General features: G+C 45.3%; 1 protein-coding gene across 1 annotated transcript; it reads left to right on the plus strand.

Annotated features, from left to right (window-relative positions):
* Positions 1-574: 574 nt before the first annotated feature.
* LOC110606273 lies at positions 575-1,243 on the plus strand. Its single transcript, XM_021745023.1, has 2 exons — positions 575-672; positions 766-1,243. Exons 1-2 carry the CDS (start codon positions 575-577, stop codon positions 1,241-1,243), a joined length of 576 nt encoding a protein of 191 aa, XP_021600715.1.
* The last annotated feature ends 16,475 nt before the right edge of the window (positions 1,244-17,718 follow it).

The following is a 17,718-nucleotide window of genomic DNA, read 5'->3' on the forward strand; positions in this document are numbered from 1 at the left end:
AGGTGCTTCAGGTCAGTTTCAGAATAGGTCGGCCTCAAGTCGGACAGACTCGCCCTTCCAACTTCATAGCAAGTCTCTATAAGAAAGTTACCGTTAACAGTTACAATCCAACAGATCCCCTTTACTCCTGCGATCACGGGATTCCCGACAAATTAGCCAATGAAGATCATTTACCAACAAGTCGGCCACATCATCGCCAAATTATCAGAAAATGCTATATTTATCTTCATCTTCTTATAGTATGAAAGGAGAACAATCACATAGGCAATGGTATGCTATTCTCTCGCACAATTACTCTTGAGTTCTATATATCATACTCGCCCGTCTCTTCCACTTACTCACTTGAGCGTCGGAGTAGCTGCCTTAGGTGCTAACCACCTCAAATTATCTGTCTTGTGAGTGGACCAATCACAGCACAGTTTCATTCCAGCCACATCATCAATTTATTTTCAGCAACATCATTTAGTTCCATTGTCAAAAAAATCCATTGAATCCTCTCTATTCATTTGGATTAAAAATCGATCTCTTGCCCTTTGTCTTTAAAAAAAGGAATTTCTCTTCTCTGTCTCTTAAAATGGCCGAAGTGATACATGTCATTGTAGGAGGACTTGATAAGGGCAAAGGGAGAAACAAGCATATAACAGAAGATATACTGTCAATCGAACAAGAGCCGTAAGCCAAGCAGGAGGTAAGGTTTGGTCTTGTAGACAAAGCAATTGAATTCTTTCAAAATGACCCGTTGGTTGCCAAGATCTTCATAAATAGGTACAAAGTAAGGCAAGTATTGGTAGATACAGATAGTTTTGTTAACCTTCTCATTCTAAATGTTTTCAACAAGTTAGGCTTGGATAAAAATAGTCTTGTCAAAGTTTTCTATCTATTAGTAGGATTAGGAGATAAGACCGTGACAGTACTAGGCACCATCAACCTTCCCCTAGTGATGGGTGATGAAAAATACAAGCGAGAATTGTATGTAGAGTTTGCAGTGGTGGATATCTCATTTGCGTACAATGTGATACTTGGCCACCCAATTCTGAACCGCCACGGTATTGTTATTAATATGGGTGCTATGTGTCTTAAGCTACCAGCCCCAGGGGGAATAGCTGTGGTTCAAGGCAATCCGAGATTGGCTAAAGAATGTTACGAACACCTAATAAAAAGCCTCGGGAAAGCAACAACGCCCATTGAATTGCTAGAGAAGTCAGAATCTCACATGAAGCCAGAGCCAGCAGACCCAGTATAAGAGGTCCGGCTAGGTAAGGAAAAAAAGGTATGGTTTTGTACCTCATTAATCGGTGAAACAAAGACTCATTTAATAGAGCTTTTAAAGAGCCGAGTAAGCACTTTCACTTAGTCTCCAGAGGATGTAATGGGGGTAGACTCAACTCTCATCACTCACAAGCTGTCTATTGACAAAGATGTCAAACTGATCCAACAAAAGAAAAGAAGGTTCGTTATGGAGAGGCAGCGAGTGATCAAAGAAGAAGTTGACAAGCTATTGAGTGCAGGGCTAATAATGGAAGTATAGTGTAACGACCCGAGAACCAGACCGCTACTAGCGCTAGGGTTCAGATCGACTTAAGGTCGCTGGAGCCCGTAACAAGCCTACTGTATATCTTGTTATACTTAATAAAAATCCCATACATGATCACACGATATAATAAAAACATAAACATTCCATGAACAAAGGCTCGACCTGTGCATGTATTAAAACTGAAACCATAAAACCCATACTAGAGCCCTCATCAAATGCTCCAGTATGGTAAACATCACATGCTTTAAGTTTAGTTCAAACATAACTCATAATTAAACTTTTACATAAGGATCATGTAAACAGGGATTACAAAGACAAAAACTAGGGCAAAGCACAATTTTAAAACCATAAAGCAATACATGTCCACATCTATTCTATTATAAAGGACCATACCAGCAACTCAGCCGACTTTCCCGAGCTAACTCTGATCCTGCAAACCTGGGATTAGAGGAAAGGGATAAGCTACAAGTGCCTAGTGAGCAGAATATAAAAATAGTTCAATAAACATATGATCGAATGAAATGCGTCACAACACAAACAATTCACATCAAGATGGATTTGTCACCAGTAACCCTCTACAAATTCCAATAGTGTCCGGCCCATGAAGGGTGCTCCTCAGGAATTCCTCTTAAACATATCATAACATATCCATGATGCTAGGGGCGTAGAATGGGCAACCCTGGTCTTTCCTTTACATAGTGCCAGGGGCGTAGAATGGGCAAGCCTTGGTCTTTCCATATCCGTCATAACATATCATACTCGAGGGCTAGTGGGTCATCCAACATCCATCCACAACAACAGTAAATTATGCAATGCATCATATTCGTGAATTCTAATGCAAACAACCTAATACATATACATGGCATTCATGATGCATGAGTATGCTTAAAAAGTTTGATTCCTTTAAAATAATAGATCAGTTCAGTTCTACTCACCTCTGGCTGACGCTTGCCTAAAACTAACGCAGTTATCTCACTGCAGGCCTCTACGGTCTCCCAGGTCCAATCCTACACAGATGGATTTAAATGACAGACCAAATATAACTTTTACAAGACTCTAAACAACTCCCCAAGAATCCCCTAAAACATACCAAAACATGTATATAAAGCAAGCAGGGGAAGGCTGGGCAGGGGACTTTTGGAAGCAGATTATGCGGTTGAAGGTCCCTCACAGATCCGAAAGTCAATAACTTTCGGGGGCAGGTTCGGTGGCCTAAAACCCCACACAGATCCAAAAGTCAGTAACTTTCGAGGGCAGGTTTGGTGGCCTAAAATCCTTCATAGATCCTAAAGTCCGTAACTTTCGGGGGCAGGTTCGGTGGCCTAAAACCCCACACAGATCCGAAGATTGGAACCTTCAAAGGCAAGTTAGGCGGCTAAAAGGCTGCCTCCACAAGTAGGTTCAGCGGCAGAACCTAGGTTCTCCAGCAAGGCAAAACCCAATTCTGCCCTGACATTCAGCCTTTAAAACACAACACAACTCACATGCAAAGGCCTCACAGCAATTAAGCCTATTTAACGCACCTAGGAGACCTCAAAGACTGCCTCAAACCCAACATGCAACAACATAAGAACAAGAGAAAGCATGCATTAAGAACATTTAAACTCAAACCCTACAATGAAAAAAAAGGACAAACATGCAACCACAACCATTAAACCCTCAAAACACAAGCTGAAAACCTTTCAAAAATAAGAGGAAAGCAAGGGTTTAGGCTTATCTCTTGGAGACAACTATGGTGACAGCAACCCAAACTTGGAGAAAAAGGGAAATCGATCTCCGGAGGTCTCCAAGGTTTAAAATTTGAAATGCAACTCGGATCTTCCAAACCGTAGTTAAAAACTTATAAATTCTCCAGAATTTGAAGTAAAACGGCAAGAAGAACCAAAGAAGCGCATGAAATTACCTCTGTCCGAAAATGAAGGAGAGTTTCTCTCGATTTTCGGGATGAAGGCCCTTTATAGGTGGCTGGAGAAGCCACCTTCGGCGATCGAACCTTTAAGTCTTGCCAAAACTCAAAATTCACTTTATGAAAACCCTATTTTACCCTTCTAAACATTTTGGCTTCGAGATTTCGGATTCTAATGGAGATTTCCATCGGAAAAAAGGGAATTTCGACACCGGAGTTTAGCCAGGTATTACATTCTTTCCCCCTTAAGAACATTCATCCCCGAATGTTCAACAAAGCAAACAAGTAAAACATATACATCAAGAAAACACATAACACTCACTTTAGAAGAGATAGGGGTATTGCTTAAGCATCGACTCTCGAGTCTCCCAGGTGCACTCTTCCATGTTGTGGTGATTCCAAAGAACCTTCACCATCGCGATTTTCTTGTTCCTCAGCTTTCTGATCTGCGTGTCTATAATCCTTACTGGCTGCTCAACATAAGTGAGATCTTCTAGGATCTCCATATCAGGTTCACTAAGAACCTTGCCCGGATCTAACACGAATTTTCGCAACATAGAAACATGGAAAACCTGATGGATTCTCTCCATAGAAGCAGGTAAATCTAACTTGTAAGATACATTCCCAACCTTTTGCAGGATTTCGAAAGGCCCGATGTACCTTGGAGCTAGTTTACCCTTCTTCCCAAAACGGATCACCACCTTCATAGGAGACACCTTCAGCAATACCATATCTCCCTCCTGAAAAACAACTTGCTTTCTACGGATGTCTGCATAGCTCTTCTGTCTACTCACGATTGTTCTGATTCTCTCCCTGATGATAGGCACTACCCTGCTAGTGATCTCTACTAATTTTGGGCCTGCTAAAGCCATTTCTCCCACTTCTTCCCAGCAAACAGGTGACTTGCACTTCCTCCCATATAAAGCTTCATAAAGAGCCATCCCGATGCTAGCATGGTAACGGTTCTTGTAGGCAACTCTACCAAAGGTAGATGTTGCCTCCAAGAACCTCCAAAGTCTAGCACACACATCCTTAGCATGTCCTCGATAGTTTGGATGGTCCTCTCCAACTATCCATCAGTCTGTGGATGGAAAGCAGCGCTAAAGTCTAGTCTTATGCCTATAGCATTTTGCAAACTCCGCCAAAATCTGGAGGTAAACTGGAGTCCCCTATCTGACACTATAGAAACTGGAGCCCCATGCAGCCTGATGATTTCTTCCATGTAGAGTTGCGTCAATTTGTCCACAGAGTAACCGCTCCTGATAGGAATAAAGTGAGTAGATTTGGTCAATATGTCCACTATTACCCATATAATGTAATGCCTATTGAACGTTGTTGGTAATCCCACCACAAAATCCATCGTCACGTGTTCCCATTTTCACTTTGGAATCGGTAGTGGATTGAGCATCCCAGCTGGCTTCTGGTATTCTAACTTCACCCTCTGACATACCTCACAAGCGAACACAAACTGAGCCACTTCCCTCTTCATAGATAGCCACCAATAAACTCTCTTCAGATCCTGATACATTTTGGTGGCTCCAGGGTGAACACTGTACCCGGCATTATGAGCCTCTCTCATAATGTCTCCTTTCAAGCTTATGTCATCCGGTACACACAATCTATTCCCGTAACGAAGGATCCCTTTGTTGTCAAACCTAAAATCACCATTCTTGCCTTTCTGAATAGCTCTCGCTATTTTCACCAACTTGGGGTCCTCGTGCTGTTTCTGTGCCACTTGCTCTAGAAACACGGGTGTCACCTTCATCTGTGCTACTAATGCACCTGTACCAGCAACGCTAACTATAAACCTTCGCTAACAAGCCTGTAAAATTCCTTCACCACTAGTCTTCTCTCTATTGTGATGTGGGATAAACTGCCAAGTGATTTCCAGCTAAGAGCATCTGCCACCACATTAACTTTACCTGGATGGTACTGAATTTTGCAATCATAATCACTAAGTAGTTCTACCCATTTCCTCTGCCTCAAGTTTAACTCTTTCTGACTTAAGATGTATTGCAAACTCTTATGATCTGTAAAGATCTCACATTTTACCCAATACAGGTAATGCCTCCACATCTTAAGTGCAAATATCACAGCTGCCATCTCTAGATCGTGTGTAGGATAATTTAACTTGTGCTTCTTCAACTTTCTAGAAGCATAAGCAATTACCCTTTCTTTCTGCATCAACACACAACCTAGTCCCATTCGGGATGCATCACAAAATACTGTGAAATCCTCATAACTTGTGGGCAGAGCCAACACTAGTGCTGACGTCAATCTTCTCTTTAACTCTTAAAAACTTTCCTCACACTGATCTGACCAGGCAAACTTCTGGTTCTTCTTGGTCAGCCTGGTCATAGGAGCAGCTATTTTGGAGAAATCCTGTATGAATCTCCTATAGTAACCTGCCAAACCCAAAAAGTTTTTGATTTCTGTCACTGTAGTGGGCCTAGACCAGTTAGCTATAGCTTCTACTTTCTTAGAGTCCACCTCGATTCCCTTTTCTGACACCACATGCCCCAAGAAAGAGATACTCCTCAACTAGAATTCACATTTAGAGAACTTGCCATATAAACCATGTTCTATCCAAGTCTGCAATACTTTCCTCAAATGATGGGCATGCTCCTCTGCGTTTCTAGAATACACCAAGATATCATCGATGAAAATAATAACAAAGTGATCCAGAAACTGACTGAAAACTCTGTTCATGAGATCCATTAATGCTGCAGGGGCATTGGTCAGCCCGAACGGCATCACTAGGAACTCATAATGCCCATATCTGGTCCTGAAAGCTGTCTTAGGCACGTCTTCTTCTATGACTCTCAACTTGTAATACCCGGCTAGACTCCGGTATCGGAATTCCTACCGTCTGGTGGAACCTCGGATGTCGGAAGCCTCTAGTAGGGTAGAAACATGTTTTCATGAAATGTTTTAAGGTATTTCATGGTTTTAAGTAAAATGGAAATGAGTTTTTGCATAAAAACAACCTTGGAGGAAAACTCAGGTTCGGCCGTCGAACCTCAAGTTCGGCCGCCGAACATGCATGTCTTCGGGAGCGCTTTTAGGCCCCCGAAAGCATAAGTGAGGAAAGTCCAGGTTCGGCCGCCGAACCTCAAGTTCGGCCGTCGAACATGGCATGCATGCGGAGGCACGTTCGGCCCCCGAACGTGGCCTGGCCAGCCACTATAAAAGGGTCCCTTAGCCGAAAACGGGCGAGCTTTTTCCCCATTTTTGGCCAAGGTGAGCTCTCCGCCGTCCCTCACCGATCTTGAGTTCTTTCCTTCCAATCATACTCGATTTTCATGAGTTTTTACTTTGTTTTGAAGATTTTCAAGCTTTGAGCAAAGTTTTGGAGCTTTGAGGTTCAAGGGAACTCAACCCCTCCCATCTCCAAGTTTAGGTCGTCTCTCTCTCGATCTCCACGAGGTAAGAGCCGATCTTAAGCTCATTGCATGTTTTAAGTAGGTTTTAAGTGGATCTATGGGGTAGAATGCATGTTTAGCTCATGGTTAGGTTTATGGGTTTTATATGTGTTTATGGGTTTTATATGTGTTTATGAACAATGTGAGTTGCTTGTTGTGTTGTAGTTGGGGTTTTTGTTGGTTTGATGCCCCTAGGAACTGGTATGCTTGTTTGTGTGTGATTGGGAATGTTGTAGAATAGGTTTATGCTTGATTGGATAGTTTTGGAGGCAAATGTGCTTAGAAGAGCTGAGTTTCTGCCACTAAGGGAGAAACCAGGTTCGGCAGCCGAAGGAACTTTCGGCCTCCGAACATGCTTGTGGAGGCAGCCTTCGGCTGCCGAAGCTTGCCCCCGAAAGGAGACTTTCGTCTCTGTCTGGGAGTTTCAGCCGCCGAAAGTGCCGCCGAACATGCATGAGTTTCGCCTCTGTCTGGGAGTTTCGGCCGCCGAAGGTGCCGCCGAACCTGCCTGACTTTCGGCTCTGGAGGGACTTTCGGCCGCCAAACCTGCCTCCGAAAGTGCCCTATCCAGCCCTCTCTTGCATGTTTTTCTATGATTGTTTCATGATGTTTTAGGGGGTTTTGGGGAGTAGTTTAGAGTTATGTTCATGTTTGTTTGGTCCCTCATTTGAGTCCATCTGTGTAGGTTCGGATCCGAGGAACCGAGGACCCCAGCAGTGAGTCAGCTGCTCTAGTGTCTGGTCAGAGCTATCCAGAGGTGAGTGGAATAACTCATTATGTTTTAAAGCAAATAATGGACTTTTTAGCATGTTTCACGCATCATGAATGCCATGAGATGTATTAGGTTGTTTGCATTAGAATTCACGAATATGTTGCATTGTATACTTTATTGTTGATTGATGCGGATGAACGTTGGATGATCCATAGCCCTCGATCTATGATGTGACGATGTGATATGTACAGTACGGAATGTAAGACCAGTGGGACCCATTCTACGTTCTGGCACAGTTGGACTGTTATGTTATGCTATGTTATGTAAGAGAAAGACCAGGACCCATTCTACGTTCTGGCACAGTTGGACTATGTAGAGGGCTATTGGTGACAAGTTCATCCTTGATGTGATTAGTTGTGATGTGATGCATTCCATGATGCCATATGATTTAAATGTTTTTATTATTCTGCTCACTGGGCTCTTGTAGCTCACCCCTCTCCCTTAACCCCCAGGCTTGCAGGTACAGGGTAGACCAGGAGGTCGGCAAGAGTAATGAAGTCTTATATATGTAATAGCTAGAATGTGGACATGACGATTTGTAGAATGATGTTTTGTAAAAGTACAGTATAGATATGTAATGTAATGATGTTTGAGGATGTTAGAAGTGTGCTTGACCATAGTATATTGTATCCCTTTTAATACATGATCTTAGATATTTTATGATGATTATGCAAACCAACTCAACTTATGATGCATCGCCCTTTGGGGCATTGATGAGATCCCACAGAGGGGTTATGATTATGATTATGCTTATGTATAGTGCATGCACAGGTTGAGTTTGGTGTATGAACGAAATAAAAGTTTTAAATTTTTTATGTATTTTTTTAATCATGTATGGGATTAAACAGGTGTTCAGGTTGCATGTTAGGCTTGCTACGGGTCCCGGCGGCCTTAAGCCGACCTGGATCCTAGCGCCGGTAGCGGTCCGATTTTCGGGTCGTTACAGAATGGTATCAGAGCCAGGTTCATAGGATCGGACCTAGAGTGTCGGGCTCATAGATGTTATAGAAGGTCAAGCACAATAGGAAAGATCATGTCCACTAGGATAGGATGTGGAGTCTTGTCTTGTATGATGATGTGAAATGCCATGATTATATACATGTGCATTGATGCTATGATATGAATGACATATATGTGATGAGGGTTCATGTGTGCCCACATGAACCATATGATGCTAATGTTTGTGTGGTGTGTACTGTTTTTCAGAAAACAGGATGAGAGGAACCCGTCGATCTGCAAGATTGACTGGAGCGCCACCTGAGGATTGACTGGAGCGCCCGTCCTCCTACATTGCCTAGGGCAATGTCATGTAGAGCAAACAGAGAAAGAGTGTCAAGGGACCCTAGAAGGTCTTTTGATGCTAGCAGAAGGGGGACAGATAGAGGAGGAAGTTCTTCAGATGTGAGGGAAGTTATGGAAGAGGATCAGAGGAGGGATGGGAATCTGGATGTTAGCATGGAGGGAGAGGGGACAGGGGAGTCGCAGGGAGGCGTTCAGGCCTCGGGGTATGGTTTTCCACCCCATTATCCACCCTTCCCACAGGGTTCAGGGTATCCGATGGGAGGTACATCGGATTATTCCAACTTTAACCCCTACCCTACCTACATGCCTTATCCACCTTTCTATCCACCTTACACACAGTACCCAGCTTATCCACCCTCACCCTTCTATCCAAACCCGGCAAACCCCACCTCGGGGAATGCTGCACCCCCACCTCCACCATCTACAGAACCAGCAGCCCCAGTTACTCAACCTTCCAGACCTAGCTCAGCCGGTGGGAGCAAGGTAAAGATGACAGATTACCTTAAGCTGGATGCTCCCAAATACAAGTCAGGAGATGACCCCTTTGAGTATCTGAGAGTAGTGAAGACAATAACTGATGAGCTAGGGGCGGATGATAGCAGGGCCATTCAGATGGCAGGGTTCACCTTAAAGTGCAAGAAGGCACGGGAATGGTTCAAGTGTTATGTGGACCCGAGACTAGACGGCATGACATGGGAAGAATTTGCAAATGAGTTCGCTGGATGGGCTTTTTCAGACAGTTCCAGAGAACTGAAGATGATTGAGTTTGAACAGCTGAGGCAGACAGAACACATGAGTGTGAAGGAGTTCACGGATAAATTCTTAGAGCTATTGCCTTTTTCAGGGCAAGCTCTAGATATCGATTCGAAGAAAGCCAAGAGATATGTTATGAAGCTGCATTCCAGGTACTCCTCGTTGATTCAGTCAGTTGAGAGGGAAAGTTTCCACACCGTGGTGGATATGGCTCGAAGGATGGAGGCGAGTGCTATAGTTGAGGGGTCAGTGAAGCAGTCAGTGACCCAGTCTTCAGGGGTTAAGACCCCAGGCAGAGGAGGGCCAGGTCTCTCTTCTCAGGGATCAAGTAGCAAGAGGAGGAATAACACCACCAAGAAGCCAAAGAAGAATAAGTTTTGGAATAAGTTGAAATCCAGTCTGGGATTCGGCGGTGGCTCGAGCTCAGGTTCAGACGGTACAGAATGCCAAAAGTGTGGAAGGCCGCACAGAGGAGTGTGTCGAGCTGGGACCAATTCATGTTTCAGATGTGGACAGGAGGGACACATGGCTCGGGAGTGTCCTAGAGCACCTTTTATGGGCCAGCCCCAGCAGACAGCTTCTGGTAGTGTGGTACAGCCAGCAGCTCCAGCCACAACTCAGGGCAGTGGCAGAGGTAGAGGGAGAGGGGCAGCCTCTTCTTCTGGTTCCCGAGGTGAAGGTCCATCAGCTCCAGCCAGGATCTTCACCATGACTCAGCAGGAGGCCAACACATCCAACACCGTGGTGTCAGGTAATCTCGTCATTGGGTGTTCTGATGTGTATGCATTAATGGACCCGGGTGCATCTCATTCATTTATTGCTCCGAGAGCCGTTGAGAGGTTGGGTCTGATAGTCTTTGGGTTAGAGTGTCCCCTATGGGTCAGTGGACCCAAGTGTGACCCGTCAGTGGCAGAGTCAGTCTGCCAGTACAGTCCAGTTTTTGTTGAGGGAAGATGCCTCTCCGCCGACCTTGTGGTTCTAGATTTGACAGACTTTGACGTCATTCTAGGGATGGATTGGCTATCTACCCATGGTGCTACCTTGGACTGCAGGGACAAGGTAGTCAAGTTCAGAGATCAGAACGGGTCAGAGGTCGTCTTCAGAGGAGACAAAAGGGGTACACCTAGAGGTCTGATATCAGCTCTTCAGGCTCGTAGGTTGCTTAGGAAGGGATGTCAGGGGTATTTGGCTCATGTGAGAGAGCTTAGTAGTCAGGTCAGGGAGCCAGCCTCGGTGCCAGTTGTCAGAGAGTTTCAGGACGTCTTTCCAGACGAGCTTCCAGGTTTACCACCTGCTAGGGAGATAGAGTTCGAGATAGAGTTGGTGCCTGGAACTAGACCGATCTCTATCCCTCCCTACAGGATGGCCCCAGCTGAGTTGAAGGAGTTGAAAGAGCAGTTGCAAGAGCTAGTAGAAAAGGGCTTCATCCGATAGAGTACCTCACCATGGGGTGCTCCAGTCTTGTTTGTAAAGAAGAAGGATGGATCCCTCAGACTTTGTATCGACTACAGGCAGTTGAACAAAGTCACTACCAAGAATAGGTACCCTCTGCCAAGGATCGATGATCTATTCGACCAGCTAGCAAGAGCGGGTTGTTTCTCCAAAATAGATCTAAGATCGGGGTACCATCAGCTAAGGATAAGGGATGAAGATGTGCCAAAGACAGCTTTCAGGACCAGATATGGGCATTTTGAGTTCCTTGTGATGCCGTTCGGGTTAACCAACGCCCCTGCAGCATTCATGGATCTCATGAACAGAGTATTTAGCCAATACCTGGATCACTTTGTTATTGTCTTCATAGATGATATCTTAGTGTATTCCAGGAACGCAGAGGAGCACGCCCATCATCTGAGGTTGGTTCTGCAGACCTTGAGGGAACATGGCTTGTATGCCAAGTTCTCTAAGTGTGAGTTCTGGCTGAGGAGCATTTCGTTCTTGGGGCATGTAGTATCAGAGAATGGGATAGAGGTGGACCCCAAGAAGGTAGAAGCTGTGGCTAACTGGCCTAGACCCACTTCAGTGACAGAAATCAGGAGTTTCTTGGGTTTGGCAGGTTACTACAGGAGGTTCGTTCAGGACTTCTCAAAGATTGCAGCTCCTCTGACCAGGTTAACCAGGAAGAATCAGAAGTTTGTGTGGACCGACCAGTGCGAGGAGAGTTTTGAAGAGCTTAAGAGGAGGTTGACTTCGGCACCAGTGTTAGCTCTGCCATCTAGTGATGAAGACTTTACAGTCTTTTGTGATGCGTCCCGCGTGGGACTGGGTTGTGTACTAATGCAGAATGAGAGGGTGATTGCTTATGCTTCTAGGCAGCTGAAGAAGCATGAGTTGAATTACCCCACACATGACCTGGAGATGGCAGCAGTTATCTTTGCACTCAAGATGTGGAGGCAGTACCTTTACGGGGTTAAATGTGAGATCTTCACAGATCATAAGAGCCTGCAGTACATCTTGAGTCAGAGGGATCTAAATCTGAGACAGAGAAGATGGGTGGAGCTGCTGAGTGACTATGATTGCAAGATTCAGTACCATCCGGGTAAGGCGAATGTTGTGGCAGACGCCTTAAGCCTGAAATCACTCGGCAGTTTATCCCACATATCGGCAGAGAGGAGGCCAGTGGTGAAGGAGTTTTACAAGCTCATTGAGGAAGGTCTACAGTTGGAGTTGTCTGGTACAGGTGCTTTAGTGGCCCAGATGAGAGTGGCACCCGTGTTTCTGGAGCAGGTGGCTCAGAAACAGCATGAGGACCCAGAGTTAGTGAAGATTGCCAGGACTGTTCAGTCAGGCAAAGATAGTGAGTTTAGATTCGATAGCAAAGGGATCCTCCGCTATGGGAGCAGACTATGTGTACCAGATGACATAGGGCTAAAAGGAGACATTATGAGAGAGGCTCATAATGCAAGATACAGCATTCACCCCGGAGCCACCAAGATGTATCAAGATCTGAAGAAGGTTTATTGGTGGCCAGCTATGAAGAAAGAAGTGGCACAGTTTGTGTCAGCCTGCGAAGTGTGTCAGAGGGTGAAGCTGGAACATCAGAAGCCGGCTGGAATGCTTAACCCGCTACCTATTCCAGAGTGGAAATGGGAGAATATAGCTATGGACTTCGTAGTGGGGTTACCGGCGGCGTCCAACAGATTGGACTCCATATGGGTGATTGTGGACAGACTGACCAAATCTGCTCACTTCATCCCTGTCAGGAGTGGCTATTCTGTGGACAAGTTGGCGCAGGTGTATGTCGATGAGATTGTCAGGCTGCATGGGGTTCCTATTTCGATAGTGTCAGATAGAGGGCCCCAGTTCACCTCCAGGTTTTGGCGGAGTCTGCAGAATGCCATGGGTACCAGGTTGGATTTCAGTACTGCCTTCCACCCACAGACAGATGGACAGTCAGAGAGGACCATCCAGACCATAGAAGATATGATAAGAATGTGTGTGCTGGACTTTGGCGGTTCTTGGAGGCAGCATCTACCTTTGGTGGAGTTTGCCTACAATAACAGCCATCATGCTAGCATCGGGATGGCTCCATATGAAGCTTTATATGGAAGGAAGTGCAGATCACCTGTTTGCTAGGAAGTGGTTGGAGAAAAGGCCTTGGCAGGGCCTGAGCTAGTAGAGATTACCAGCAGGGTAGTACCCATAATCAGAGAAAGGATCAAGACTGCTGCAAGCAGACAGAAGAGTTATGCAGACGTCCGCAGAAGACAGGTAGAGTTTCAGGAGGGGGATCTGGTATTGCTCAAGGTGTCTCCTATGAAAGGAGTGGTTCGCTTCGGAAAGAAAGGTAAACTAGCCCCACGATACATCAGGCCCTTTGAAATCTTGCAAAAGATTGGGAATGTGTCGTACAAGCTGGATTTACCTGCTTCAATGGAAAGAATCCATCCGGTTTTCCATGTTTCAAGGTTGAGGAAGTTTGTGTCAGATCCGAGCAAGGTTCTTAGTGAGCCTGATGTGGAGGTCCAAGAGGATCTCACCTATGTTGAACAGCCAGTACGGATCATAGACACCCAGATCAGAAAGCTAAGAAACAAGGAAATCCCGATGGTGAAAGTCCTGTGGAACCACCACAATTTGGAAGAATGCACTTAGGAGACACGGGAGTCTATGCTCCAGCAGTACCCTCATCTCTTCTAAGGTTAGATCTCTATGTGTTTATGTGCTATGTATGTATGTTATGTTTTATGCCATGCTATGTGCTAGTTGAGGAACATTCGGGGATGAATGTTCTTAAGGGGGGGGAGAATGTAATACTCGGCTAGACTCCGGTATCGGAATTCCTACCGTCCGGTGGAACCTCGGATATCGGAAGCCTCTAGTAGGGTAGAAACATGTTTTCATGAAATGTTTTAAGGTATTTCATGGTTTTAAGTAAAATGGAAATGAGTTTTTGCATAAAAACAACCTTGGAGGAAAACTCAGATTCAGCCGCTGAACCTCAAGTTCGGCCGCCGAACATGCATGCCTTCGGGAGCGCTTTTAGGCCCCCGAAAGCATAAGTGAGGAAAGTCCAGGTTCGGCCGCCGAATCTCAAGTTCGGCCGCCGAACATGGCATGCATGTGGAGGCACGTTCGGCCCCCGAACGTGGCCTGGCAAGCCACTATAAAAGGGTCCCTTAGCCGAAAACGGGCGAGCTTTTTCCCCATTTTTGGCCAAGGTGAGCTCTCCGCCGTCCCTCACTGATCTTGAGTTCTTTCCTTCCAATCATACTCGATTTTCATGAGTTTTTACTTTGTTTTGAAGATTTTCAAGCTTTGAGCAAAGTTTTGGAGCTTTGAGGTTCAAGGGAACTCAACCCCTCCCATCTCCAAGTTTAGGTCGTCTCTCTCTCGATCTCCACGAGGTAAGAGCCGATCTTAAGCTCATTGCATGTTTTAAGTAGGTTTTAAGTGGATCTATGGGGTAGAATGCATGTTTAGCTCATGGTTAGGTTTATGGGTTTTATATGTGTTTATGAACAATGTGAGTTGCTTGTTGTGTTGTAGTTGGGGTTTTTGTTGGTTTGATGCCCCTAGGAACTTGTATGCTTATTTGTGTGTGATTGGGAATGTTGTAGAATAGGTTTATGCTTGATTGGATAGTTTTGGAGGCAAATGTGCTTAGAAGAGCTGAGTGTCTACCACTAAGGGAGAAACCAGGTTCGGCAGCCGAAGGAATTTTCGGCCGCCGAACATGCTTGTGGAGGCAGCCTTCGGCTGCCGAAGCTTGTCCCCGAAAGGAGACTTTCGTCTCTGTCTGGGAGTTTCGGCCGCCGAAAGTGCCGCCGAACATGCATGAGTTTCGCCTCTATCTGGGAGTTTCGGCCGCCGAAGGTGCCGCCGAACCTGCCTGACATTCGGCTCTGGAGGGACTTTCGGCCGCCGAACCTGCCGCTGAAAGTGCCCTGTCCAGCCCTCTCTTGCATGTTTTTCTATGATTGTTTCATGATGTTTTAGAGGGTTTTGGGGAGTAGTTTAGAGTTATGTTCATGTTTGTTTGGTCCCTCATTTGAGTCCACCTATGTAGGTTCGGACCCGAGGAACCGAGGACCCCAGCAGTGAGTCAGCTGCTTCAGTGTCTGGTCAGAGCTATCCAGAGGTGAGTGGAATAACTCATTATGTTTTAAAGCAATAAATGGACTTTTTAGCATGTTTCACGCATCATGAATGCCATGAGATGTATTAGGTTGTTTGCATTAGAATTCACGAATATGTTGCATTGTATACTTTATTGTTGATTGATGCGGATGAACGTTGGATGATCCATAGCCCTCGATCTATGATGTGACGATGTGATATGTACAGTACGGAATGTAAGACCAGTGGGACCCATTCTACGTTCGCTGGCACCATGTAAGGGAAAGACCAGGACCCATTCTACGTTCTGGCACAGTTGGACTATGTAGAGGGCTATTGGTGACAAGTTCATCCTTGATGTGATTAGCTGTGATGTGATGCATTCCATGATGCCATATGATTTAAATGTTTTTATTATTCTGCTCACTGGGCTCTTGTAGCTCACCCCTCTCCCTTAACCCCCAGGCTTGCAGGTACAGGGTAAACCAGGAGGTCGGCAAGAGTAATGAAGTCTTATATATGTAATAGCTAGAATGTGGACATGACGATTTGTAGAATGATGTTTTGTAAAAGTACAGTATAGATATGTAATGTAATGATGTTTGAGGATGTTAGAAGTGTGCTTGACCATATTGTATCCCTTTTAATACATGATCTTAGATATTTTATGATGATTATGCAAACCAACTCAACTTATGATGTATCGCCCTTTGGGGCATTGATGAGATCCCACAGAGGGGTTATGATTATGATTATGCTTATGTATAGTGCATGCACAGGTTGAGTTTGGTGTATGAACGAAAGAAAAGTTTTAAATTTTTTATGTATTTTCTTGATGATGTATGGGATTAAACAAGTGTTCAGGTTGCATGTTAGGCTTGCTACGGGTCCCGGCGGCCTTAAGCCGACCTGGATTCTAGCACCGGTAGCGGTCCGATTTTCGGGTCGTTACACAACTGATGATACCCAAATCTCAAATCTATTTTGGAAAAACAACTGGCTGCTGCTAGCTGGTTAAATAGATCATCAATCCTGAGTAACAAATACTTGTTCTTGGTAGTGACTTTGTTCAACTGCCTGTAGTCAATACAAAGTCTTATGGATTCATCCTTCTTTTTGACGAAAAAAACTAGAGCACCCCAAGGTGAGGTACTAGGTCAGATGAAACCCTTATCTACCAATTCTTGCAACTGCTCTTTTAACTCTTTCAACTCGGCAGGTGCCATCCTGTAGGGAGGAATAGAGATGGGTCTGGTTCCTGGCATTACTTCAATTTCAAACTCTATTTCCCTTGCAGGTGGTAAACCTGGTAGCTCGTCTGAGAAAACGTCAAGAAACTCTCTGACCACGAGCACTGAAGCTGGTTCCCTAACCTGACCATTAAACTCTCTGACATGAGCAAGAAACCCCTAACAACCCCTGCTAAGCAACCTATGAGCCTGCAGGGCAGATATCAAACCTCTAGGCATACCTGTATTGTCTCCTCGAAAGACGACCTCTGATCCATCTTGTTCTCTAAACCTAACTACCTTGTCTCTGCAGTCCAAGGTAGCACCATGAGTAGAGAGCCAATCCATCCCTAGAATGACGTCAAAATCAGTCAAATCTAGAATCACAAGGTCGGCTAGAAGGCACCTATCCTCAACTATAATTGGACTGAACCGGCAGACAATCTCTTCCACAGATGGATCACACTTGGGCCCACTGACCCAAAGAGGATACTCTAGCCTGGAAGCTATCAAACCCAAACTGTCTATGGCTCTCGGAGAAATAAAAGAATGAGGGGCACCAAAGTCCATAAGAGCATACACATCGAAACACCCAATAGTCAGTTTACCTGACACCACTGTGTTTGATGTGTTGGCCTCCTGCTATGTCATGGTGAAGATCCGTGCTGGAGCTGCAGGACCTTCCCCTTGGGAACCTACTGAAGAAGAGGTTGTCCCTCTCCCTCTACCTCGCCCTCTGCCCTGTGATGTGGCTAAAGCTGCTGACTGGGCCACGCTGCCAGAAGCTGTCTGTTAGGACTGTGCCATTTTAGCTGCATTGGGACACTCACGTGCCATGTGTCCCTCTTGCCCACATCTGTAACAAGCTGTAGTCCCAAACCGACAAGGCCCTTTGTGCGGCTTACCGCACCTCACACATCCAGAGCTATCTGAACCAAAGCTCAAACCACTACCCATTCCCAGACCAGACTTCAACTTGTTCTAGAACTTGTTCTTCTTTGTTTTTTTAGTGGATCTATTCCACTTTTTACTTCCCGTGGTAGCTGCACTCAGAGAAGAGAGATCAAATCTTCCTGTACTCGAGGTTTTAGAACCCGAGGACTGTGCCACCTGTTGCTTTACTGTTCCCTGTATGATGGCACTAGCCTCCATTTTTTTGGCTGCATCTACTATAGTGTGGAAGCTCTCTCTCTCTGCTGCTAGGATCAGGGAGGAATACCTAGAGTGGAGCCTCATGGTGTACC

This window comes from Manihot esculenta, chromosome 18, assembly GCF_001659605.2.
Source record: "Manihot esculenta cultivar AM560-2 chromosome 18, M.esculenta_v8, whole genome shotgun sequence".
NCBI lineage: Eukaryota > Viridiplantae > Streptophyta > Magnoliopsida > Malpighiales > Euphorbiaceae > Manihot > Manihot esculenta.